General features: G+C 42.5%; 1 protein-coding gene across 1 annotated transcript; it reads right to left on the bottom strand.

The window, feature by feature from the left end:
- Positions 1 to 1,992: 1,992 nt before the first annotated feature.
- Positions 1,993 to 26,298, bottom strand: asb3 (ankyrin repeat and SOCS box containing 3). The gene is made up of 9 exons (XM_076296306.1): positions 25,993 to 26,298; positions 21,891 to 22,055; positions 21,705 to 21,817; positions 7,312 to 7,444; positions 6,489 to 6,666; positions 5,063 to 5,251; positions 4,522 to 4,788; positions 4,097 to 4,230; positions 1,993 to 2,247 (listed from the first exon to the last, which is right to left on the bottom strand). Exons 1-9 carry the CDS (start codon positions 26,186 to 26,188, stop codon positions 2,060 to 2,062), a joined length of 1,563 nt encoding a protein of 520 aa, XP_076152421.1. The 5' UTR covers positions 26,189 to 26,298; the 3' UTR covers positions 1,993 to 2,059.
- Between the last annotated feature and the right edge of the window lie 418 nt (positions 26,299 to 26,716).

Raw genomic sequence — 26,716 nt, forward strand, 5'->3', positions numbered from 1 at the left:
CCACTTGTTAATCTACTTTCTAATGCACATCCACAGTTCATGGCAGCATTAGTTAAAAAAGACCAACCATGCATTGAAATGAGGAAAGCTAAGCCTTCTAAGACGTCAGGACTTAGAAGGACCGGATAATAGTGTTCAAAAACTCACATCTGATTCTGTTTCTGACTCTGCAAGGACACTGCCTTCATTGTGGACCCTCTGCACCTCCACAGCAGATGCCCCTACATCTCCATCGACTCTGTCAGTTCAAAGCTCACAGCTCCCACGAATCTCCCATTGCCTCAGCTAAAGAAAACTGCAGCTTTGTGTGTGTGTGTGTGTGTTTGAAAGCACCTCTTGTTATTCAACAAAGGGAGGGCATTTGAGGGAGGATACATCTTGCATCGTGCTGCATTAATGATGTGGTCGCACTCAGTCCTGATTTGGCACCCGGTGAGATGTATTATAAATAGCCCATCTGCCAAGGCAAGGAGCCGTGCCATCAGAAGCTCCAGGTGAACTTCAAAACACTTCACATCCTCCTGAGGCATCCCAAAATCACCATACACAACAGACGGACCAGGGAGAAAAGAACACAGACAGAGAACAGAAGGGCTTAGTAAACATCTCAGACCAGCTCAGGAGGTGTACGAAAATACGTGCTGCTGTCAAAACAACTCGGACTGACTTGACGCGCCAAATAAATCATTCAAGTACTGCGATCTGTCAGCAGCCGTGCATGGAAGATGGCTGCCTTGCCCCGTGATTCGGTGAGTGTAAGAAACAAGGGCAGAGGACAGATATATGTAGGTGATGAGGGAGGGTGAGGCTGGAACAGGAGAGGTGGGCGAGAGACAGCCGTGTCCACCGTCTGCTACGAGCCTCTCTGGCCATTCTGATGCCCTGATTGCCAATCAGAAAGCGTAGCTGCGGGCCGGGGGCGCGCCGGAAACACAAGGGCACCTTAATGGCCGTGATTGCCGCGAGCAGCGGCTCCCCTGGGCCCTGTGGGGTGGGAGTGGGGGTGCTGCTGATTGGCTGGGGATCGGTCCCACTGGGGCGGTGGGGGGATGACTCCGTGTCTACAAACAGGGCTCCTCACTCCCCGCTGCAGCCGTGTGAAATGGCTGCCGTCCTCGGCAGCCCCACCGCCACCACCTCCCACCTCGCCTGGCAGGGCTTGGGTGCTTTCTCCCCCTGCTGGTGACAGGTGGACTTACAGCAAGATCCCCCATTTCCACAGATATTATTGGCCCATTTTTCAGATTAAAACATGACTGTCCACAGATTCTCTACTTTTTTAAATGCAGGGAAATGTATATATATACTATATACTGTACTGTATGTATATATTTACTATATAAAATATAGTACATTTATTTTATCACTACTGTTAGTCAGTTATTCTGTCAGCAAGTGGTCAAACAGGATTTGTTCAAGACACAACGAAACAGTTCATGACGATCTTGACGAGAACAGGACCTACCGGTAGTTCTGGACTTAAATATCCACAGATGACATTTAGACATTCAGAGGAGACCCTGTGGACAGGATGGGTGAAACTAAAAACTATTCAGCCTAGCATGCACAACAGCCTGTCATGTCACAACATCAGGCGATTGACTCCAGTTTGCAATTCTAATTCCGGGTGAGTCACTGCCTTCATGACCTTGACACTGGGGAGAGCAGAGGATAACAGGCATGGAAGACAGGGAGAAAGAGAGGAGAGGAAAGAGGAGGTGAGGGAGAGAGAAAGAGAAAAGCTATAGAAGCTCTCACTGGTTTAGCATACAATGTCTCCCTTATATTGACAGAACCCCAGATGAAGTTTGCACAGGTCCAAAATGACTTGCATTACAAAATCACAGCTTCTCTCAGGGGACACTTTATAAGTGGTGCAATAAAAACAGCAGCACAACAGCTGTACAAATCAGTGTGTACCACTGTGAAAAATATCTACGCTAAACTCATTTCTAACCATTAATTGTAAACAAAAACAATAATAAGTTAATCTGCTTTTTGAAAAAAAATGACTTTATTTAACATATTTACAATGTGCATGTATGTGTGTTTTGAACTCTCACAAGGGCACTGACAGAATGCAGAGTGAGTTGCAGTGTTTCTGGAAGACGTCTCTGAACTGCACGTAGTCGTGGAGGAGATGGGGCAGGGGAAGCCTCTGGACGTAGGAGCGGTCCGCCAGGCACTGGAAGCCCACACTCTCCAGCAGCTGCAGCCGGCACAGGTGGGCTAGCGAGGGGATCCCCTCTACAAAAGAGCACGACGGCACAAGGTCAGTACCCTCTACTTAAACACTCAAGCTGGGGAACAAAGCACTAGCAGCAGCCAGGGTCTGGTTTCCGTTGAGAGGTTTATCTTTCCCAGGCACTACAAGTGCAGCTAAACCATCTGCCTGAGCGGTGCAGAATATAGTGTTCAAAACACATTTTAAAACATATTTTACACTCTCCCATCGCATGTCTATTGTTATTGTTGGTTGAAATGCAGTATAAACTGTTCCATGAAGTATAAAGCCAAGGGCTCTGCTAGTTTAACACAGAAAACTTTCTTGAGCGCTCTGTAAAGCAAAGTTGTCTTCAAATGTGTTCAAGCAAAGCAGCTGTGCTGTGATGTGTGATCCAAGAGAGTTGTAAAGTGAAGGGTTGCATTTGGATGGAGATCTTCAGAACAGCCTCTCTGACTTCAGCGTACAGTGCTGGAATAGCATCTCTGTGACTGGCATTCATATTACATTTGGCTGTAACTGCACTAGCTACAAGTGAAGCAGAGGACATTAAGACACCACTGAGGAGAAATAACTCGACTCCCTAACACCAACAAAACTAATCACAGCTCCAGAAACACTACTGTCCATGTGAGACAGTTCACGTTAATGTGAAAATTTGTCAAGCAGTCACAGAATAGAAGGAACACATACACACACAGAGGCCAAACATGTTGTGTCTATCGTAGCTGCTTAATGCTAACCATCTGATGAAGCTCAACTGGCACACCTCATTAAGAACATGTACGTAGTGTTGGATAAACACCCATTAGAGACAAATGTCCTTTCCTAATTAGGAGAAAAAGAGGTCTCTCTGCGTCATGGCAATGGCATGACAATCGCTGCAGATACCCAGCACATCTTGTGGGCACAGCGTCTCAGCCCACACTGTTCGTTTAATAGTAAATTCTGCCTCATGCATTTTAATTTTGCGTTTCTTGAATGTGTAATGCAGGAAGTGAGTAAGCACCACCCGCTGTGCCCAGGCCCACTACTGAACCATCTGATGGGGCCGTGATTATTCTGAGCACGCGCCCACCCAGATGGGAGACAATCAGTTCACTTCACACACTTCCTTTCACCAGCAAAGTGCATCAGGTGGCGTCCGGTTCCTGCATTGTGATCAGGTGTGTGTGTGTGTGTGTGTGTGTGTGTGTGTGGGGGGGGGGGGAGGGGGATAGGGGGGGGTAACCCCCTGTTGTTTGCTCTCCCAAACGCTCGTCTCCGGGAGCTGACACAGCTCATCCCGACCACACAGTGTTCTTTCATCTCCAAATGCTCTCTGTGGGCTCAGAAAGACAAAAAAAAACTCACACCATTGGACTGCCGGTTTCACTTAGCAACATTCATGAGTTCAGCTGGGTGGACGCTGACACACGCACACACGCACACACACTTTAACTTTTTCAGCTGCTCATGACAAAGTTGATGTTTGTTACTCTGGCTCCATGGCTGTCAGGGCTCTACAAAACATGCTTACAGGATGTTACATCATCAGGCTAGATCAGCAGGGCCGCTGGACACTGGCTACTGATGCAAGAGGAAGTCAATGAATGAATGTGCCAGGGGGTAACGACCCAAGGAGGCATACAAATTCTACCTTGTAGAAAACTTGGCCAACTCCCCTTCTGTTGAGGAATTACATCATGAACATGTTGACAGTGTGACTGAAGTAACACAGTGCGTGTTCTTCATTTGAATTAACGCAGGAAATGCTGTGTGTCTGCGTGTGTCCGTGTGAGTATGTGTGCCTGTAGGTGTGTTTTGTGTAAAGGTGTGTGTGTATGTGTAGCTATGTGTGTGGGCGCCGGTGTTTGTGAGTCTCCTATTTACCTAGAGATTTCAAAGTGGTCACTGAGGAATCTGCCTGGCGGCGACACAGGAAGTTCTGGATCTCCAGAGGCAGACACCTCCAGTTGAAGAACTCCAGGAAGAACGTCAGCACTTCTTCAGCAGCCTCTTCAAAGCTGGAACAAACATCACAAAGAGTAGACAGACAAGACTGTGACTGCTGGGACTGGGACACTGATGTAGAGCACACAAAAGCACTCCTTAGGCTGCTCATGAGGCTCCTTTTACACAATTGTTGAGTTTCTAAAACCCGGTGAAAGCCTTGCACACGTCTCGGTAGGAGCACACGAGTGCTTCAGCTGAATGGGGGAGTGAGCTCCCTGGCTCAGCCTTGGCACGGGCAGGCTGGCACAGACAGCAGGTGGGGGATGTGCTTTCAGCGCGGCACTGGCGCTACCCTTACGTACAGGCGGGGTTGCAGGAAGAGCACGGGCTCTATTCCGGCTTGGACCAGCAGGGGGAGCCAGCAGTACGCGCTGTCCACTTCGGCCAGCGCCAGCTGAGCGAGGGCCTCGCGCTCGGCCCGCGCCGTGGGGATCCCGCGGCAGGACAGCACCAGCTGCAGCAGCTCCTGGCAGCGCAGGGCGAGCGAGTACGCCTGCTGACCGATACGCGCTCCCGCCTCCACCAGGAGCCGCACAATCTCCACTCCCTCATCATTCAGTCTGTACGAACTGAGGAGGAGAGGATCAAGAGAGAAATACTGTTCATCTTTTCACTGAAGTCTGCAGTAAACAGCTGATAAAGATTACTTATTAACTATTGTTCCCTTGCAATACATTGCTTTGATATCTATCTATCTATCTATCTATCTATCTATCTATTTACAAAAATAAATTGCTTTGATATATATGTATAGATAGATAGATAGATAGATAGATAGATATAACCATGAGTGGCTAAAAGCAATAAGCCATGTGGTAGGTGTATGTGTCTGTGTTCAGGTACCTCTCCATAGCCAGCTCCAGGGGGCACGTGTACCCAAAGCAGGGCTGCGCATCTGCGTTGTAGCCGGCGTGGAGGAGGGGCACCAGGCTGGCTGCTCTCTCACTGAGCACTGCCTGGTACAGGGGGCTCACCTTCCCCTCGCTGCACTCGCAGTCCCTATCGGTCACCTCCAGGAGGCGCTCCAGGACCCTGCTCTCCAGGAAAGCACACCATCAGCGCCACAGTACAGCAGGTATTACACTACACGGAAGCAATCTGTTAACAACCAATCAGAGACTGATATTTTTAGGGGAGACAGGAAATACGCTGGTAGTTGTTTTGTTATGTTGTTAGTCTAAGTTCTCTATGGAACTAGAGTCTAAAGACTGAGACTGGGCTTCTCAACATTAAAAATCCTGGAAATGCTCCACCGTTCCCAATCAGCTGTATACAGAGCATATCCCTTATTATTACACGGCTCTTCATAATGCTGAAGAATGCTCCATTCACTTGAATGGGCCTTCCCAACGTTCGGTGGTCTGCTAATTCTCAATAACATACCGTTGCTAAGTATAACAGACCGCTGTCAAGGAAAATGGGCTTTGTGCTTCTATTTCACGTCTTTCATATCACTACGCAAGGACTGGAACTTCATTCAAAAGTGAAAGTGGATGGTTGATCAGCTGTGTTCTAAAGAATGTTTGATTTCAGTTCAGCGTGTACTGTTGCAAACTTTTTGTTTCTCAGCAAAAGCCACGATGAAACGGTAACAAATAGGCTATAGCCTAGGCTATGTTGGCTAAAGAGTCATATCGAGGGGAGTTTATTGTTTCGGTTTGGCAAGTAGCCGTGGAATAAGCGGGATAATGTATAGAACGCCGGTCATTATTGGGAAAATAAGTCCCTTCAGGGCGGAACAAGACCCCTCCGCTGCGCGTCGGGGTCCGGTTTGCCCTGTCGGGACTTATTTTCCCAATAATGACTGGCGTTCTATACATTATCCCTTACTTAAAGCTCTCCTCCCACAGTCATATGTGTCTAGCAAATTCATCCACGAGCAGATTCATCTCGTCTTCAATGACCAGCAGTGGTATAAGTATAAGTATATATACTTTTTTGATCCCGTGAGGGAAATTTGGTCTCTGCATTTAACCCAATCGGTGAATTAGTGAAACACAAACAGCACACATTGAACACACAGTGAGGTGAAGCACACACTAATCCCAGCGCAGTGAGCTGCCTGCTACAACGGCGGCGCTCGGGGAGCAGTGAGGGGTTAGGTGACTTGCTCAAGCAGCCGCGGCCCACTGGTCGGGGCTCGAACCGGCAACCCTCCGGTTACAGGTCCAGAGTGCTAACAAGTGGGCCACGGCTGCCCCTCGTGGGCCACGGCTGCCCGTAGTGGGCCACGGCTGCCCCTAAGCTGTGTGTGCACTGCGGGACTGACCTGACGTGTGAAAACTGGGCAGCAGCATGGATGGGCAGCTGCCACTGGTCGCGGTTGCAGTAGAGGTTGGGGTTGGCACCGTGGGTCAGGAGCGCCTCCACGCATGGCAGGTGGCCCTCCTGGGCCGCGATGAGCAGCGGAGTGGCCAGGTCTGTAGCCTGGCAGTTCACATTGGCACCTGAATGGACACAATCACACAGGCATCAGAACAGACAGCCTGGACATGGTGCAGCACGGGTTCATTACCCAAATACATTAAAAGGCAGGAGAGATGTCCAAAAGAACAACTCCTATTTAATCAAAGCTTTGATACTGTATATCCAGCATTTCTAGCAGTACCCCAAGGGAACACTGAAGCTGTTGGTCTCAATCTGTGGTTAATATCCACAAAGGTATCAAATTGCCTATTTAGATATATCTATGAATTACAGTGCCTTTCAAAGTTTGAATTAGACTGTACAAAGACTGTACTATAATAAATGATCTTGTCTGTGTGTGCAATTTACAGAAGTAATAGGCCAATTCTGAACCAAGACTTGGTGTATTTTTTATGTCATAAAAATGTACTGTCTATTATTTCTATCCTGTGAATGGATTCACCACATCACATTCATATAGCACTTTTCTAGACATCCAAAGTGCTTTACAATGCAAGGCGACCTCACTACAACCACCTTCAATCTGTAGCCCCCACATAGGGTGAAAAGCTTGCATTCTACAGTCTTCACTTGTGAAAACACAAGCACATCACTAAGGCCAGATAAGACATGAATGAGGAGAGAAAGTGATCAGTGGATGGTGTGGTAGAGACCAAAGAGAGCACCTGCTCCAGCGAGGATTTCCACACAGGGGCTGTGTCCATACTGAGCAGCCAGGAACAGAGGTGTGATACTATAGTCATCTACTGCCTCCAGGCACGACACACCCGCCAGCATCTGCACAATGTCTGCATGGCCCTGAGGCGGCACAAAAAGAGAAATGTAAGGGAACATGCCGAGCAGAGAGTAATGCCTTTCATCTTTCATAGTGGGGTTCAATGTGATTTGTTCTGTCCCAAGAGGCATGAGGTATTAGGCAGTAGTGCTCTCAGATAACATACCAATGTTGGGATTGTTCCTATTCAAATACACAATTTAAAACTACAAATCCCACAATCCCTCATGTAACCCATTTAAGAGGAACACATAACATAGGCTCAGATAATTTAGGAATGGACCAGGAATCAATGACTGAATTTAAACACCAAGGTAAGTAGAACATAAAATGTATTCTCAATCATTTACATTCATAATACTCAATAACCCAAAACAAAGTTGGTTCTGTGTTATATATCAGTGTAGGTGTGTTGTGGTAATTTCCAGTTATTAATGAGCTATTAACCAACAGTCCCAAAAGAACAGGGTGCACCCATAAAAGTTATGGTTTCGCAATTGTAACAAAGTTCAAACGAAAAAAAAAATAGAATAGTCCAGATGAAGAATCCAAACGTTTCAATCACGTGTGTGTTTACAGTTCAGTCCTACCCGATAGTATCCGGTGAGAAATTTAAAAAAAGAGAGAAGGTTTAATCAATTGCGTGGTTAACGATCAGTCCTACCACACTTGAAATCAGAAGATGCACACTGAAGGGTTTCCTCCGAGGCGATTCAGTCTTGAGTGGCTCGCCATCCTCCGCGCAGGGAAGAGTTCCAGTGTCATAAAAACCCAGCCTAGACTTCAATAATCAGAACATAGCCCGAAGTCTTCTATAACAAAAGAATCCACACCTCAGAAGTTCACTTCTTTAGAACTAGTAGCAACTACTGCTATGAAGCTATTTCTTTACTTGGAATCTGTGCTAGTAATGATTGTTTCCTTCACGTAATCACTCCGGGAAAATGTTACTCTCAGGGTGGGCGCGGCCTTTCCTATTTTCTGACCTTACTTTGCTGACTGCTGTTAGGTAGTATAGAGGAAAATGGTTTGCATTAATGAAGGCAGTGAGAAAACTATAGGATATAATGAAATTCCTATAAGGTGTGTCCACCTGGGTTACACTCACATCTAACAGAACCCACAGAAAGTCTGAAATCCACAATGTTGTGGGGGGCCAGTTTAGGCTGAGAAGCATTTGTGTGCCAACAGAGCTGAAGGTGAGTTTATTCCTAGGATGCTTAGCCTATCTATAAGACGTATGTAAGATATGGCAACACTTTATTTTACGGGGTTCTTGTTCCAGTGTATCTACATAATGAAGTACAGTGTAAGAACCTATATAACAATATGTAATATCACATACGTATTGTAATGATATGAACAAGTAATTATTTAGTTATTACTAGTTCAGCTGTATAGCTGAGTTTAATAGAGCATGCGCAGTAGGCTGCTTGAAGTAGAGCTGAGTAGAGTGGGTCATGAAGTGTTCATCAATCGTAATAGTGAAACCTAGTAGATAAAGTCCATTCTCTTTCAAGTAAGTTACAAGTGTGTTTATTCGAGGACCCACACATTCATAACAAAACATGGTGTCAGAAGATGGACTTAAAGAGAAAGGGCGAGTTTGAGAGGAATATTACGGTGTAGCCACAACTTCGGGAAGCTAGCATGGTGAGAAGCCACAGCGAATTAACGTCAACCCATTGAGTGAACATTGTTAGCCTGTTTTCCGAGAGAGAGAAAAAAAAAACCGGACATAACGAATTGAAAATGCAAGCTTTACAACCACCACCCAACCTACAGCTGACAGGTAATGTGGCTGAAAATTGGAGAAGATTTAAGCAACGTTTCCAGTTGTATTTAGCAGCAATTGGTGCTGACGAGAAGAGTGCTAAAATTGCGTCAGTATTCTTGTATGTCGTGGGTGACGAAGCGCTAGAAGTTTATAACAACGTTCAGTTCCATGCAGAAGGGGATCAAATTAAGTTGGATAAAATACTAGAGAAGTTCGAGGCCTACTGTATTCCTAAAAGAAACGTGACGTTCGAGAGACACCGATTTTTCACGTGTGTGCAGAAAACGGGAGATACTGTTGATCATTACGTGACTGAGCTAAGGAACAGAAGCAAGACGTGCGAATTCGGATAGCTGAGGGACTCGTTGATAAAGGACAGACTTGTGTGCGGGATTCCAGATAGTAGTCTAAGAGAAAGGCTGTTGAGGGAACAAAATTTGGACCTAGAAAAAGCAGTTAGAATGTGCAGGGCTGCAGAGACGGTGAAAACACAAGCAAAAGAGCTGTTCAGTGAAAGCTGCAACGTAGATGCCGTAAGAAGAGATGCACACAGAGCAGTCAAAAAGAAGAGTGCCGCTCCCGACGTGAGAAGTGAAACGACACCGGTGAACAGAGACTAGCTAGGAAAGACATGTGGTCGATGTGGCACGCAGCATCCTCCCAAAAGATGTCCAGCATTTGGTAAAGTATGTCACAACTGCAACAAAAAGAATCATTATGCACGGGCCACGGCATTGTAAGGATCAAACACAACAAAGCAAAGTTCATACGGTGAATGAGAGTGACTCAGGAATTCTATGTGGATGTAGTGACAGAACAGAACACAGAGAAAAAAGACTGGATGCTCACATTGAAATGAAATAATACGCACATTGCAATGAAACTAGAAAATGTAATTTCGAGGAAATTACCAGTGCATGAAAATATAAACATACTGTATATTAACATAAAATGCAAAACAAACTTTTATTTGATAACAGTTGGCAGAAGTCATAGTTATTAACAACTGACAGTTGAAATGGCTGAACACTGAACAGTTAAATAGTTGAGTAGTTTAAATAGTTAAATTATTTAATAGTGAATTATTGTAGTGAGGACATTTATTTTGAAACAGTTGTGGGCAGAGGAAATAGTTGAACAGGATCTGTAGAGCCAGATTGTATGTTTAAAGCCTGAGACAGAGTATATAGTTTAAAAGTTAAATATAGATAGTGTAATGGATGTTGATAGACAGAAAGTTGAATTGATGTTGATAGGCAGATTGTTTAATGGATGTTGATGGGATAGTTTAATGGGTAGATGAGTGAATGGTTTGAAGAGGATGAATGGATAGAAAGTTGGATGGAATGTGCCTTATATCCTTGTAGAATGGAGATACACAGAGAGAGTTGGCCTAATTGAGCAGAAAGCAGTTGATACAGGTGCAATCTGAAGTGTAGGATCATTATGACACCTTCCGAATGCATGCCAAGTTTTGTGAACTTTCGTTCATGGGGGGCCTTACAATGAAATGATTTATGTGTACATTTAGTGACCGTACACCAACAAGGATTCCTGGGACACTGAAAGACCGGGGTACACGAAACTTGGTGGGCATGTAACCCCACATGGATAGCATGGAACCATCGTTTTTCGTTTTGATCTGTAGCCCCCCCCGCTGGACTGGACCCCCCAAAAGGAGGGTAGGGCAGACAGTTTTCTGTGAATATCTTGAGAACCGTAGGGCCTAGGATGACCAATTTTTTCTGTATGTTTGCCTCCAGGGGTCATGTTAACCCAATTTCCATGTGCACACATGTGCATAAACAGATACACACACACACACATACATTCACAGTAATCATACGTATGACACATACTCACACAGTAGACATATGTACGCATGCATGCACATGCACAAACACACATACGCAGACAAACAAATGGGCCTTACTTGGGTTAGTTGGGCTTCAGCTGGGCATGGGCTTAGAGTGGGCTTTGATGTTGGGGCCCACATGGGCAACCCAGATAAAATACGCCATGCTAAAACTAAACATGCATGGGTCCCAACTGGGCCACAATAAAACAAATATATATTTAAAAAAAAACGATAAAGTATGTTGATATGACATGCTGGTTACTGCAGTTATATAAAATTAACAATATATATTAAAAAAATCTATTAGGGTAATGTGTTAGTATTCCGTAATGAGCCTTAAACCATTTTAATGAGGCTTTACAATCTGTTTAGCTTTTTTTTACTTAGTTAAACTTAGTTTACTTAGTTAAAAAACTTAATAGTTTTTGATTTTGCACCAAAAGTTTTCGTGGTAAGCGCCTGCGCAAAGAAACTCCTCCCCAAGAGCCGTTGGAAAAGTTGAAACGTGACAGAAAAAAAGGTTAGGCTGTGACTAGTTTTATTCTTCTCAAATCTCCACGATTACCTACTTGGACGCACTGGAAGAGGCTGCTTTCATCTTGTATAGATTCTAGGCCTAATAACTGAAAAATGCTAGCACTAGAATCTACATTCTGTAGAAAACTATCATGGCATCCTTACGGTAAGTGAACCAAACACTTGGCAAGTTGGAGGGAGTGACAGTTGGCATACCTGCTAACGTTAGTTCTACAGCTAACAAGGCGAAAATTGCTATTTAGCTAGGCTAACATTAACGTCATGTCATCCTACTCTAACTTAATTTTAACCATTTTAACCGGTGAGCTCAATGACCCTCGTTTCCGATATTGATGTTGAAAGTGCTTATTCGATATTAAAGATTATTTTGAATGGCTGACTTGTAGAAAGCACTAACTAACGTTAGCTCTAGAAGCTAGTCTTTGACTTCTCAAAGGAATTTGAAGCCTTTGGCAGGAGTAACATTAGTATTTTCAGGCTGTTTAGAAGTTTTTTGCTGATTCAACAACTAAAATGTTTTGGAAGATATTGGAAACCCTATTTTGTTTGATTTATTTACTAGCCGATGTTAGCTGGTTAGCTGCTGGCCGAAACATTTTAGGCGGCAATGTTTTTTGATTCCGACGCAGGTAGAATCTAGCCCAGTGATCCTCACTATTTTTTTCACAAGAGCCACATTGGCAGTGCAAAATCAAAAGGAGAGCCACTTTTACGACATACTAAGTCACATTTGCAAATGTGCATTTCTACATATAAATTGGACAACCCAAAAAAAAAGAAATAACACAGCCAATACTGGGTAACGTTACACCTGTCGTTTGTCTGCTCGTCCCCTCCCCGGTGTCTTCGTGCTGATTTTTGTTTGCTGCTTCCTCAGACTCATTTCCCTCATCCACTCCACTATTCGTTACAACACTGTGTGTCTGTCAGTCTGGTTTTTGAGCTCGTTTCTGTCCCTTTTGTTTTATTATTAAAAACCGGTCCATTTTGTAACAGTAATAGAATATTCTGATATATGATATAGAGTGACCTGACGTCCGATATCAAAACTGGGAACATAATCCATGTTTGACAGCATAGACAAAACTAGTTTGATACAAGTTTAATGAGTTAAATATAGTTCACTGTTGACAGAAAAGTTCCATCAACAGCATCATTCACAGAAAGGTTCCATAAACATTTAAGTGAGATCAGTGCCATTCAGACATCTGAGGGGTATTCCAAGCAGGCCTATGTGGTTTAGTGACAAACTTGGGTAAATTGACTCAGAATACGTTGTAAACCTCCCAGTAGAAAAGCTGTATGATACAGGAAACATGGTTGTGTGTATTTTAATATTCATAGTGGGCTTAACAGTAATAGAATATTCTGATATATGATATATTATTATATTACCCGCCCCTTAGTTGGAATGTGACCATTGCAGCCTCAGTAGACACGAGAGGAGCAGAAAGACACCAACATAACATGAGGGATAGATGTATTTGTTAAGGGGGGGGGGCATTTACATTCAGTTGTGAAGACCAATACCCTATTTTGAATGACAAAACAGCTTTGGCGTGTGTGCATCCAGCAACATATTTGGGGACATGAGCACTATGGCTCCAGGCATCCCAAAGTGCTTGGAGGAGAATGCACTGAAGTCCTTGAATTGTCAAGGACCAGTTGGGGCAGTTTCATGTCTCTGTTGCTGAGATAGTTTCGATCGTCAAAAGGTCAGAATTGCCAAGAATCTTGTAGGGGCTGTTTGGGGCATATCTCTGTTCCTGAGATAGTTTCGATCGTCAAAAGGTCAGAATTGCTAAGAATCTTGTAGGGGCTGTTTTTAAAGAGTCTGTGCTGTGGGGGGTGAGACAAGGTACTCATGTTTTGCATGATATCTCAGCACCCAAAGTTGTTATAAATCCATAGTAGCATATATATTATCATAATGTTGTGATAGACCTTTGTATGAACGTGTGTTCTATAGATATAACTTATTGAACTTCCATTTGCTATTTATGGCCTGTAGGCCTCATTGACCTGAGCTAATGCAAGTCAGAAAGGGGAAGATTCTATTGGGGAAAGGTTCCAGTGGGGGCTGGCATAGAAGCAAAGAGGGGGAGTGAGGGTGTTTTAATGTACAGAAGCACACATACAGTCCATCTAATCAATAAGTATGTGTGTGGATTCAATTTTATACACTGACCATTTTCTCACCCATTCATTTCTAATGGCCAGTCATATTTGAGACCGGGAATACACATGGGTGTTAAATAAAACACTCAAATTGTCATGAAAATTATCAAAAATTCTTTTGTGTGTTCAGATGCCCTGTATTAAGTCATGGCGCCTCATGGTAGTCAGAATAAGGTAACAATATTTTTGAGAGAAAAGAATTGTCAATCGGTCACATTTGACCGCAAACACAACAGGATCGGTTTTATAACTGCAGTCTTAAGTGCTGCTGGGAAAATGCCTGAGCTGAGAATGGTTCACAATTTGCATAAGCTCAAATGCCAAACAGCTGAAAACACTTTTAAAGAAGTTTGTAGGCAGAGCGTCAAGACAGCAGGTACTGTAGATGAACTAAGTTGCAGCACAGTTTTTCAAGGGTTTGGCCATCGTAGCAGTACATTCAGATAAGGAGGCTACATTTTGTCTAGGCTTGTGGTGAACTCTAATATTTTCAATTTTATGATGAAAAAAAGAACCAAATTCAATGGCAAAAAGAGCACGGGAGTTATTAATGTATTAATAATGTTACAATTAATGAAGAATGCCTGGCCCTATACATAACTCAGAGTTATATATGTGGAGTCTCTTTTTGAAGATGAGTTAATCTGAAGCTTAGTGTTTCTCAATTTACGTTCAGCTTTCCTACATTCTCTCTTCTGATTTGCTACTGTTGAGATATTCCTCCATGGTGTTTTAGGTTTACTAAAGTCTTTGTAACCTTGGCAGGTGCTATTATACTATATAGAGTCAAGGACCCTGAGAATATTAGAGCTAAATTGAGTAAGATGGCCTTCCTGCACACATGATGTCATAGCTACATAGCTTCCATAAAAAGAGTGCTGCTATTCTCATTAATTTATTTGTGGTAATTTGATGGTTTCACTGTAAAATTCACTATGATAGTTCATAGTAACACTGTCAACTTATGGATCTTTTACAGTTCAACCATGAAGTATTTATTAACAGTTCTACCATGACCGCTTTTAATGTGTTCATGATAAGTGATAATGGATGACACTGTGTTCTTTAATCAAAAGTTTGTTTTTCTGTCATGTTGTTAAACTTTAGTCGATACAAGTAGCCTAACATGTGAGTAAGTAAACATAGCCTATTTGATGATGACATCAAACATGGCATAGAGGTAACACAGGAATGTGAAGGATATAAACAGAGGGAATTCATGTTGTATTTCATACAGTCTGGTATTATCCCAGAAATGTGATTTACTTTTGAAGTTGAAAATGTTTAGTTGAACTGTAAACTTTATAGTAAACCTCATAATAATGAAAACCTCAGTCTGACTATAAACAAATTGCAGTCAATCATCATCTTTACTTATTAACTGTAAACTTTAAAGTCCGCATCAGACGTGCGACCATGAAGTTCATAGTAATGGGAGAGTTCATAGTCAAGTTATGATATATTCATGGTCGAACTGTAAAGGCAATGGTAGAACTATAACAAATTTAAGTTGAACTGTAAATTTAATTGTTTTACTGTGAAATTTTACAGTTCATTTTTTTCCTGGGTTTAGTTGGAATGTGATCATTGCAGCCTCAGTAGACACGAGAGGAGCAGAAAGACACCAACATAACATGAGGGATATATATTTCTTCACAAAAAAATATCAAATAATAATGGATTGAAAAGAGGTACTAAAAAACCAGACATGCTAGAATAGAGACCAGAAAATGGATATCCACAGTCCCTTTCTATCAACACTAGTGATTGTTATAGATAAGGATTAGGCTTTAAAACAGATTGTCAACATTTATGTTGTTTGGTCTTTTTTTGGCTGCATACATGAAGGCCAAGGTGGGCAATGTGTTTTCCCTTGTTTGAGGTAGTACTGACATTTCTTCAAGGATGGCAGGTCTGAAAATATCTTCTCCATCATTAAGTTATTTAATTAGGCTAAACATGGCCTTAACTCAAAACAGCTGGTAGGCCTACTGTTAGGACAATGTCATTTTAAAATGTAAAAGTGTCAAATGCAGCCATATTTAAATTCTGCTTACTGCACGTTTATCATAATATAATATGATGATAATCTAGGTTACAGGGACGCTGGCGAGACATGTTTTCGTTTGTATTTATGTAATGTTCTGTTAATTTTTTGTATTTATTTTTCTAGTTAAATGTAATCACTCTTTATTCATGTTTTTTCGATCGTTTTTGTGTTATTCTTAGTCCTTTTTTCTGTTTAACAAACTCGGCTGACACCATCAACGTCAAGTTAACGTTAACCAGCTTCCATTGGGCTGATGAGCGCCTTGGCTAGCCTGCCTTATGTCTCTGAAGTCCCTCATCCATCCGTGACGATGCACATCCAATGTCTGGACGGAGGGATTGCTCAGCAAGGGGGCCTAACGTCAATCTGCAAGAGATCTGCAGCTGCCACGACCACCGAGCTGCGGCTGACTTGCGAGCTGCCATGCTAGCATCTACCGGTGCCTGGAGTCTGGATTGAGTGCTAAGAAACTCTGATGACAGCGTCAACCATGAAACAACAAACGGTCACTGTCTAGGACCACCGAGCTGACAATCAGCAGGGTCGCCCATCACAAATTCGGACTGTCTTGTCCTCCCAGTGCTCTCAGACTGCCAGTGAATTCTCCGGGTTGGTCAGTTATAAAGAACTTTGTTGGTGTTGCATCGTGATGACACAGCTGTGCGCAGTTTTCACGCGGGTCATCTTTGCCCTTGGACATTTTCAGCCGGTTGGAAATTGGACTAATTTTATTTTTAATTTTTATTTATTAATTTGTTTGTTGTATGTCTTGGTGTCACGGGTACGCTGGCGACTACGCCGCTCCGTCCGGCATTTTTTGTGTTTGTTATTTCTTAAATGTATGTCTTGGTGTCACGGGTACGCTGGCGACTACGCCGCTCCGTCCGGCATCTATTGTCTTTGTTAGTCTGTGTCAATGACAATGTCTTATATGTGGAGCACTTTGGGTTGCACTCTGTGCATGTTAAATGCGCTATACAAATAAATCTGACTTGACTTGACTAATCAATATTCATTATTGCAGGTCTACCTATGTCCATGTAATGGAAATAGTTAAAATGTAAAATCTTTTTCAAATCTTCTGCGCGGGAGGCCGTCTTTCTGTCACCTTTTTCAGCCCTTCTGAGTTTGCAGGTATGTAATTCGATGGGTTCTTCTGATTGGCTATTAGCTTTTTATTGTTCTCAAAATCACTCTGAAAGTGATCCCCAATGTTATCGTTCTTCATGTCGTTATCGTTATAGTTTATGTGTGAACGTCGTCATTCATATTAATGTGAACGATATTTGTTTATAGTTATCGTTCTTGGTGTGAATAGGCCTTTAATTGTAGAGAGAATGCATACAGCCAAAATGTGAAAGTTTGTGAACCCCTTGGAATTATTTGGTTTTCTGCATAAATTGGTCACAAAATGTGATCTGATCTTCATTTAATGTCACAGAAATAAATTGTGAGAATTATTTCAGATTTTCATGGTCAGTTCTTTGCATATATAAAGGCTATTATCATAGCACACACACGGTTTGAAGTACGATAAATTAATTGAAGATATATTGCTTTTGCAATAAATGAGCAACTTTGCTTAATTTAATGTAGGGCTGAAAGCATGGCAACATTGGCACCACCGTCTCTTCTACCCCAGAGGGTTTCCCCCTAAAGACCGTTAGGGATGTGGAAGTCATGGAAGGAAAACTGGCAAATCCAAATTTCATGTCCAAACTGGTATGTGCAGTGCTGGCCAAACGTATTGGCACCCATGCTGAAGTTGACTGAAAATACGAATATAAAATCATCTTTTGGAAATTGATCTTAATGCCTTAAGTGAAAAATGAGGAAATATCTAACCTTTAAGGACACCAATTTTCTTAGTGAATGAATAATGTATCATAAATAAATAAATGTTCTTCCTTAAAATACAGGGGTCATAAGTATTGGCACCCCTATGTTAAATTCCCATAGAGACAGGCAGATTTTTATTTTTAAAGGCCAGTTATTTCATGGATCCAGAATACTGTGCATCCTGATAAAGTTACCTTGGCCTTTGGAATTAAAATAGCCCCACATCATCACATACCCTTCACCATACCTAGAGATTGGCATGGGTGTTATTTCAGTTAGCCTATTAGCTGGTTTGATTTGCATTGAGCTCAATGAACATCAATTGAAAGCAGGTCCCACAGACCCAAACACCTTACAAGTGTTAAAAAAGCTATAATAACATTAATAACTATTAATATAATTCAATACCTTTTTATTTATGTAAAATTAAGAAAACATGCCCCCCCCCCCCCCCCCCCTCCATTTTTGTTGTCATGGCTGGGCAGTGTGTTTGCACGTCTCTCAGTTGCCTAACTTGTGTGTTCAAGAGTATGTGTGTAGTTCTAATAATAATCTTCATTTATATAGTGCTTTTCTTAACATAGTTGCAGTCCAGGCTGAGAGTTGTGTTAGACAATACAGTATGAAGTAAGTGACCGTTATATTTGTTTCTTGCAGGAGGTTTAAAGAAAAACGGCATGACCAGCCAAATCACCCGTAAAGATGCCGAGAACGAAAAGGCGGTCTCCAAGTGGCTCATTGGTGCTAGGGACCGGGGGGGGGGGGGGGCATGTTTTCTTAATTTTACATAAATAAAAAGGTATTGAATTATATTAATAGTTATTAATGTTATTATAGCTTTTTTAACACTTGTAAGGTGTTTGGGTCTGTGGGACCCGCTTTCAATGTTTGCTAAAAAGAAATCACGTTTACGTAGAAAGCCAGACCAAGTCAGACTCAGTCCAAGTCGAACAAGCCTTTTGTGTCTATTCACCTTATTCAGCCCCGCCCATTTTAAAGTCCACGTTGTCTTTAAACTTCCGGTCGGCTCGCTACGTCTAGTTAGCTTCATTGGGATAACACGGCAGAAGAGGATAGAGAGGCTAACTTGGGAGGAAAACGACAAATGCCATCAGGAGGTCAGATTGCAATATTAGGCGTGTTCGACTTGAGGCAGATCTGACTTGGTCTGGCTTTCTACGTAAACGTGATCTTCAGAGGCTAGCCGGGAGGAGCTACAACAGAGGGCAGCTCATCCCGGACAGACAGGCTACAGTCTGCCTGACGTGACTCGCGGGAGATATCGCGGAATTTTGTTTGCAATAAACACAGCAGAACTTTCATTCTTACTCACTAAAATGAGCATGATGACTGACGAAATAAATTCTTATGATGTAGTTTAAATAAACCACTGTTGTCATACAGTTAACAGGCCTGCTTTGTAGCACATAAATTCAATATCAAGTGTTTTCCCTATATGTGTGTCTATCTATTTAACCAACAGCAGAAAATAACAGAATATCCAAACATTTTCAGTAGGCTAGCCTACCATTGTTGCAGAAATCACGTATAAGAAGGTATCCCTTCGATTTCTGTTTATTTTCACATATTCCAACATAAGGAAGCACCATGAGACTCCCGTCAAAATCGTCATGAGGACATTCCTCCCAAATGGCCCTATCACGTCTTTGAACTGACGTCATGAGGGCGTGTTTTAGCTCGTGCAGCTCGTGGAAGGCAACTGCAAGAGACTCCCGCAATATTTTAAGGTCATGTGACATGGTGTCACGGTGGTAAGTCCCTCCCCGGCTGACAGAAGTCGGACAGAATTTCTAACCAGCAAGCATTGTGTCCATCCCAGTATGCATTGTGTTCAACCCAGCATGCATCAGATCAAGTCAGATCTGCACAGATCTGCCTCAAGTCGAACACGCCTATTGTACTTCGCTACCCAAGGCTATTCAGCCCTACGGATTGGGTAGACGATGTGGCAGTGGCTGCTATATCGAATGGAGAAACTCGCAAATCCTTATCTGTTTGATAACTATGGTAACTAGTTTAGAAGGCCATTACAGAACAGCCGCTCCAAAGTCAGTGTTTTCCTAACTTCAGATAGGAAAGGTGTAGGGGTGTAAAGATTAACCGATACGTATCGGTATCCGTTTTTTAACATGTAAGATACGGCTACAGTACATCGATATGTGAAGCCCCGTATCGGAATAAAACTGAAATAAACCGGTCGTTATATCGATTTACTTGTTACGAATCGGTTCACAATCTTTTCTGCTCGCTCAGACTCTCATTTACGTTGCAAGCAGCGCGTTCATCCCACTTCCTGTTTTGAAACTACACGTGGCATGGATTTGTGGGTAATGCAGTTCGTTTTGGGCTACATTCATTGCCCAAAGTTGTCAAAGGACCTCATTACCTATACATCTACTGCAACTTAAGCACGTGACTCGGTCGTTTTTTTGACAGTTTTTACTCTTGTTTTTCAAAATCCAGCGCGAAATTAAACACTTACCAGAGAGGGTTAAAGCGGAGCTATCAAGGATCTTTGCACTTACTATAGCATTCCTAAACGGCAACGATAGTCTGTAGAGTAGCCTTACGTTTGATGAAGGGATTATCTTAATGTTAAAGAATAATTTGGCCCTTGCTGCTAAAACGATGCACACATTATTATTATTTTGTTCATATTCACTCAGACTTGGAACAAAATAGGCCCAGCTCATTGATATGTAGGCCTATTTTATTCTTGTAGGCTATATGAGAAAAGGCCAAGATTGTCTTAAGCACAGTTTTATTTTATTTCGGTATTGTCTTACCTCAACAATAGGCTACAGCTCCTTGAAAACAATCAGATATAACTCTATAAAATCTATAAAAAATATTTTTATGTTGTATTTGGCTGCTGTGTTTGACTGAAATGTAGACTATTCTTTTTTTTCATTTCAATACAGCATACAAACCTCAGTTTAGATAATCATATTCACAAATTTGTTTTTGCATAATTGACATGACCATGATAATTGATAATATAAAATTAATGTGCACCTTAAGCAAATGATAAAAAATCTTTCAGAATGCTTTCCATTCTTCAACTGCATCGAATCGCATCGCATCGAATCGTACTGAATCGTTTTTTATGAACCTGTATCTTTTCTTGTATCGAATCGTGCCCAAGTATCTAGATGTGAATCATATAGTCTTTTACATGAGAGATTCACACCCCTAGAAAGGTGTATAACAGAAATGTCTTAAGTCACCAAAATCCTAAATAAACGTTCCTAACTTTATGATGACCCATAACATATGATGCCAGTCATCTCGATAGAGCTCTGCTATCTCAATGTATCGCAATGGATGTACTGCTCAATCGGAAGTTCGGAGACAACGTGGGCAAAGCTAGCGCCCCCCATGTTTGCGCGCGGAATAAGGTGAATATCAGAGAGGGTTAAAGCGGAGCTAGTAATCAAGGATCTTTGGCTATATCTACTGACAAGTGATGTTTTACGATTCTCGTGAGATGTCTTCGGGTCAACTAAGTTGCACGGCTGGTTCTCTCATTAGCGACTCGCTACGGCTATGCTAGATGAACCCCTATTGCAAGTTTGTTTACCAAATTGGCTTTGTAAAGGTTATATCAAGGTGAAATAGACATAATAGACCTTTAAGAGTTTTTTGTGCTGAGTGTAACAGAAAGGAAAAAAAGAGAAACAAATCTTTGGTATTCCTTTAGTAAAATAACCCAGTGTTAAAACAATCTCAAGAGAAAAGGAGTGGTTTTCTGTGAATAATGAATATAACACAGTTGAGTTGACAGTGATCATTTCTCAAAGTTATTCTAGACACTTTTAAAGTAATGAGTCTCAGGAAAGACATTTCTCTTTTACGGCAAGAAATGATTTGAAAAGAAGTGATGTGGGCCCCAGTTTGTCTTGTCTTGTTAGACTATGGTTGACTGTTATTTATAAATGTAAAGATCAGGGAGCTGCGGAGTGTGTACGTATCTAGACGTGTATGACAGCTGCTGACACAGCTATCTGGCTGATGAAAGCTCACCCTGTATGCAGCCTGGTGTAAGCAGGACCAGCCGGACACGGAGCGCTGGCCGTTCACCTCAGCTCCATGTCGGATCAGCACTTTCACTACCTCCTGGTGACCCCCGTCCACCGCTAGAGAAATAGAAAAACACCCTTCAAAACCAAAGCAACTCATAGCATGGATGTTAAAGGTATATGGACTTACCAGCAAAGAGAGGACAGGACATGTCATGGGTTTTCAGGTTGATATCAGCAGAGACTTTAAGGAGCAGTCTGACTGAGCGAACATGACCATTTTTGGCAGCAAAATAAATGGGTGTTTCGGAGTTGTGTGTCAGCGAGTTGACATAGTCACTGGAGTCCATAGTTTCTGTTGGTGAGAAGACAAATTCAGTATGGGTCTTCTGACAACATTACATGAGTACAACAGTACATAAGAGGTGAAGACAAAAGCCACATGCAAGCTATCTGCACCCTGTAGTTGGCCCCATCCCTAGAGGACATTCAGCTCAATACACTGACGAGCCAAAACAACATTCACGGTGAATGATGAAGCAGATAACCTTGATTATATTGTAATAGTGGCACTTGTCTGGGATATATTAGACAGGAACCGCCCCTTCTCATAGTCAACCTGCCATATGCATGAGAAACGGGTACTGATAGATGTTAAGGTTCTGAGGGATGTTGACAAGGTCCTAATTGTTATGACCACACAAGAGGATCAGAGCATCTCCAAAGCTGTAAGGCTAGCGGGGTGATCCTGGCCAGCAGTGGTGAGAATCTACTATGTTCCAGGGACACAAATGAGCAGATGAGCACCTACAGCTCGTTGGTGTGCGAGAGGAGTGAATGGCATCCTGCTTGCTCCAGAGGACTGTGTCACAACACACAGACTATCGTCACAACGCAGACACAGGCCTATTTGCATTGCTTCAAGCAATGGATGAGAAGCAAATCATGCCATTAAAGCAATAGGATATAGCCACCTGGTCTGCTCAGTCCTGTTTTCTTTTACATTATGTGGACAGACAGGTAAGTGCGCACTGTGTGCCGTTTACTAGAGGAGGTGATGGAACCAGGGTGCACTGTGGGAAACTGCTGGGAAACCCCAGGTCCAGAATTCATGTGGATGTCATGTGCCACCAACCTAAAAATCTTAACTGACCAGACAGGCACACCCCTGAATGCCAACAGTGTTCCCCAACCTGCGTTGGTGTCTTTCACTAGAGTAGCCCATTCTATTCGACCATAGTGGAAGAGTTTGAGGCACAGCCCAGCCTCCAAATGGGCTAGATGGCCAAATTTGACATAGCACCTGCAGGGTGCACTGGAGCAAAACCATGGTGGCGCTTCTGTTCAGCTTACAAGACTTAAAGGATCTGCTACTAATGTACTTGCTTACTAATGTCTGTGACGGACACCACCACAGGGCACCCACCCTCAGAGGTCCAGTTCAGCTAATGCTTTAGCAGCACATATTTGTTTGGAAGCCCATACAGTAAAGCAGGGATCACCAAATGGTGGACCGCGGTCCGAGTCCGGACCGTGACGTGATCCTATCCGGACCCAGACCATAATAGCCTAATTTAGATTTTCACGTAAGATTTCAAATCTGCGCTAAATTTCGCTTGCTGCCACTCAGCCAGTGAAATCTGTGAATTCTGATAAAGTCGAGTCAGTGAGTAAAGTAGCCTACTATAGGGAAGAGACTGATAGCCTGAAACGAGCGAGGAGAGGAGACGGGACGAGAAACAATCAGATGGATATCTAAGTTAACGATAAGTTATAGCAGCTATCATCGATTGCTCAAAGAGGAGGAAGCTAGACAGCGAGAACAGAGCTTTATATAACGATACGGGGGCAATACCACGCAAAACTGTCACGTCCGTAACGCCAACTAGGCTAAATATGGATGTGACAGTTTTGCGCAGGATTGCCCTGGACCTCTTCTATTCTGAGACAGGCGATTTTTAAAAGCGCTAATTTGAAGCACCTTAACTAGACAAAGCATATTGAACAAGCATAGGGTAGGCTAGGCCCATTCAACAGTGAACTGAGACCACAGAATATTTTACGATTTAAGAAGGCAATATGATTGATCCACCACAATCTAGTTAAGCCGACATGTATTCACTGCCCAACAACGTGATGTTCCTGGGTTTCCAGGATTTCGGGTCAACATAAAAAAAACTAAAAAAATTAAATTAAACTTGCTGATTAATGGGTTCAAGGAACCAGCCTTGTCAGCTCAAATTTTATTTTAAGTTCACGTTAAGATCTTAAAAATAGCCAAGGCTACTCAGTTTTTCTCCCCATTCACTCTTATCTTGCCTTATTTCTCCTCATTTCGAATGTTGACTTTTAGGCTACTTATTTTATTTCACATTAAACATTAGGCCTAGGCCTACAATCTTCTTGAATTTCCCCTTGGGGATCAATAAAGTATCTATCTATCTACAACTAGGCTCCATCCATCCATCCTAATATTATATATACACAGTGGCGATTCTAGACATTTTTAACAAGGGTGGCACTAGTGAGGCACTGATTCAAGGGTGGCATGAGGCAAAACATCCAGATAAACAGAACCAGGCTCAAGATGTGAAATTAGCACAAATACATTAGGGAAACCAGATGCAAACACCATACTCATAAATTGAAGGACAAAAAAACACAAATACCTTACTCTCACATAAAATGACCTGCTTTTTTGTCTATTTGTTTATTTTCTCAAGAAACTTGAGGTTGGTATGAAGGAGTGTATTGTGTATGTGAGCGATTTCATCTTCCTGAATCTTAATATTATGATCACAACAAGTCTGGGCAAATTATTATTAAATTTTCACGTGGGGTAACTTGTTGCAGGGCAACCATAACCGGTTCCATGTCTTCCGATTAGATGATTAATCATCAGTTTCTTGAGAACTTTAAAGTTCTCAAGAAACTTGAGGTTGGTATGAAGGAGTGTATTGTGGATGTGTGTAAACATTGTGCACGTTGCACATGGTGCAACTTCTTGCAGGGCAACCACATAACCGGTTCCATGTGTTTGAATTGGATGACTAAAGTTCTCAAGAAACTTATCTGCCTGAATCTCAATATTCTGATCACAACAACTCTGGGCAAATTACAAGTCAGCACCAGTGCTGCATTCATTGTTTTACACTTTTATAATCACATCACCAAAAGTAGGTTATTGGTTTTAACAAAATAATGTGGCACTACAAACCTATAAAGTATTTTGATACAAAATATGATGCCATTTTTTTCCAACTAAATAAAATAAAAATGACAACATACTATTTTGTATTTTACATACATGTATCAGACATACTGCCTATCCCTGGCTGTTGGCTGCAGCAACTCAAGCTAGGTAGTACTGATTGTTTTGTGTTTGTTTTGTGTTTATGTTAGTTTTGATCCAATTTGACAGCTTTGCTATGTTGCCCACCCAAAATATCTACCAGCCCACCCAAATATAGTAGCCTAGCCTAGGTTAGAACCAGCCCTGCCCTGCATGGAGACATATTTTACAATAATAATGGAGAAAATGTTAGCAAAACTTTAGGTTTTTGTTAACGGAATCTCCCGACCCTCATTCATCTATTTGCGCAACAGCCCACATTCTGCCTTCAATCCAGCGATACAAGTGAAATAAATGTTTTTTCATCGTCATAGGCACGATATTTAGGCTAACTCTGTTAAGCCTACACAAAGTTGCGTATTAAGGCGTATTTCCTGATCGGGGAAACCTTTCGTTCCGCAGTTCAATTGTGCCGCAGGCCAATAAAGGCAAGCGTGTTTGCCACTTACATTTCTGACGTCTGACACTTCACACTGCTGCAAGTGCATCAAGAAAGGTCCTGCCTTACACCATGTTAATGGCCAATCATAGACTAGGATTTGGGGTGGCCAATCGAATCTCAAGGGTGGCCTGTGCCACCCGGAGCCACCCCTCTGGCTCCGCCCCTGTATATATATTATACATACATACATATACATAGCCTAAACATTATGATGCTCCGGACCTTTGCTTGAGGAAATTTTCCGTAACTGGACCTCGCTGAAGATTAATTGAATATTCCTGCAGTAAAGGGTCAAGGCTTGTTTTAACTCATCTGGGTAGGCTAGGCCTAAAGAGCGCAACCCCTCAAGCTAAGATAAAGAATTGACAGAACCCTCGAATGTTGAAAACTGTTTGCTTTATGTTGAGCACCGAACCATGGCATTTACAATGTTCCACTGTGACATGTAATTTGAAATGGCATAGATAGTGTAACGTTAGGCACTGGAAACAAACTTACTAGGTGTCGCGAGAAGACGCAGACATTCCGTTGATCCAGAGGCAGCAGCTTCGTGCAGCGCGTTCCATCCTCTGTTGTCCTTCACATCGGCGCTGTAGCCCCTCTTCAGCAACCGCTGAACCCGTCTAGCATCCCCTGCTCTAGCGGCAAGAGCTACAGCAGAGCAAGTGTCTTGATAACATTCTGTGAAGTCCATTCCAAGCTTCAGTTCAGTCAGAGGTAGAGAAAATGGACCCTTCGATTTAATGAACTTGCTGCTGCCGTAAGACCTACATTGAGTAGCTGCATGAGGCTACTAATAAGCAACTTCTGATCTAAACAATATTTGCTTTGCTCTTTAAGTGAAATAAATTATGGAGCCTGTTTCAGTCAGGACAGTCGCTAGCTGGGTAGCTAGCTAACTTTGTCAGCTGAGCACACCCTAGAATTACCCTATAACAGGGTAAATAAGACTGGCGCTTTGCCACAATATAGAGTTGTGTTATATTTGGGTATAAACTTTTAGTCTGCCACAGTTATTCTCTCAGTGGAAAATTCCTTTCTTTAACGTTAGCACGAATAGTCAGCAACGCATTGCTATCCCAATAACGAGGATGTTGATGTTCCCTTCACCCCAAGGGATGTGTTGTGATAGGTTGCTGGCGACTGCGAGTTTGGTTCTCTCATTGGTAATTTCCATGTGGCAAGCACCTAGTGATTGGATCAACGGTTCTGGATAGGCGGG

Source organism: Alosa pseudoharengus, unplaced genomic scaffold (genome assembly GCF_046254945.1).
Source record: "Alosa pseudoharengus isolate Yale_2024_CS ecotype anadromous, Long Island Sound unplaced genomic scaffold, YU_APseudo_1.1 YU_APseudo_1.1_scf_20, whole genome shotgun sequence".
Taxonomy (NCBI): domain Eukaryota; kingdom Metazoa; phylum Chordata; class Actinopteri; order Clupeiformes; family Clupeidae; genus Alosa; species Alosa pseudoharengus.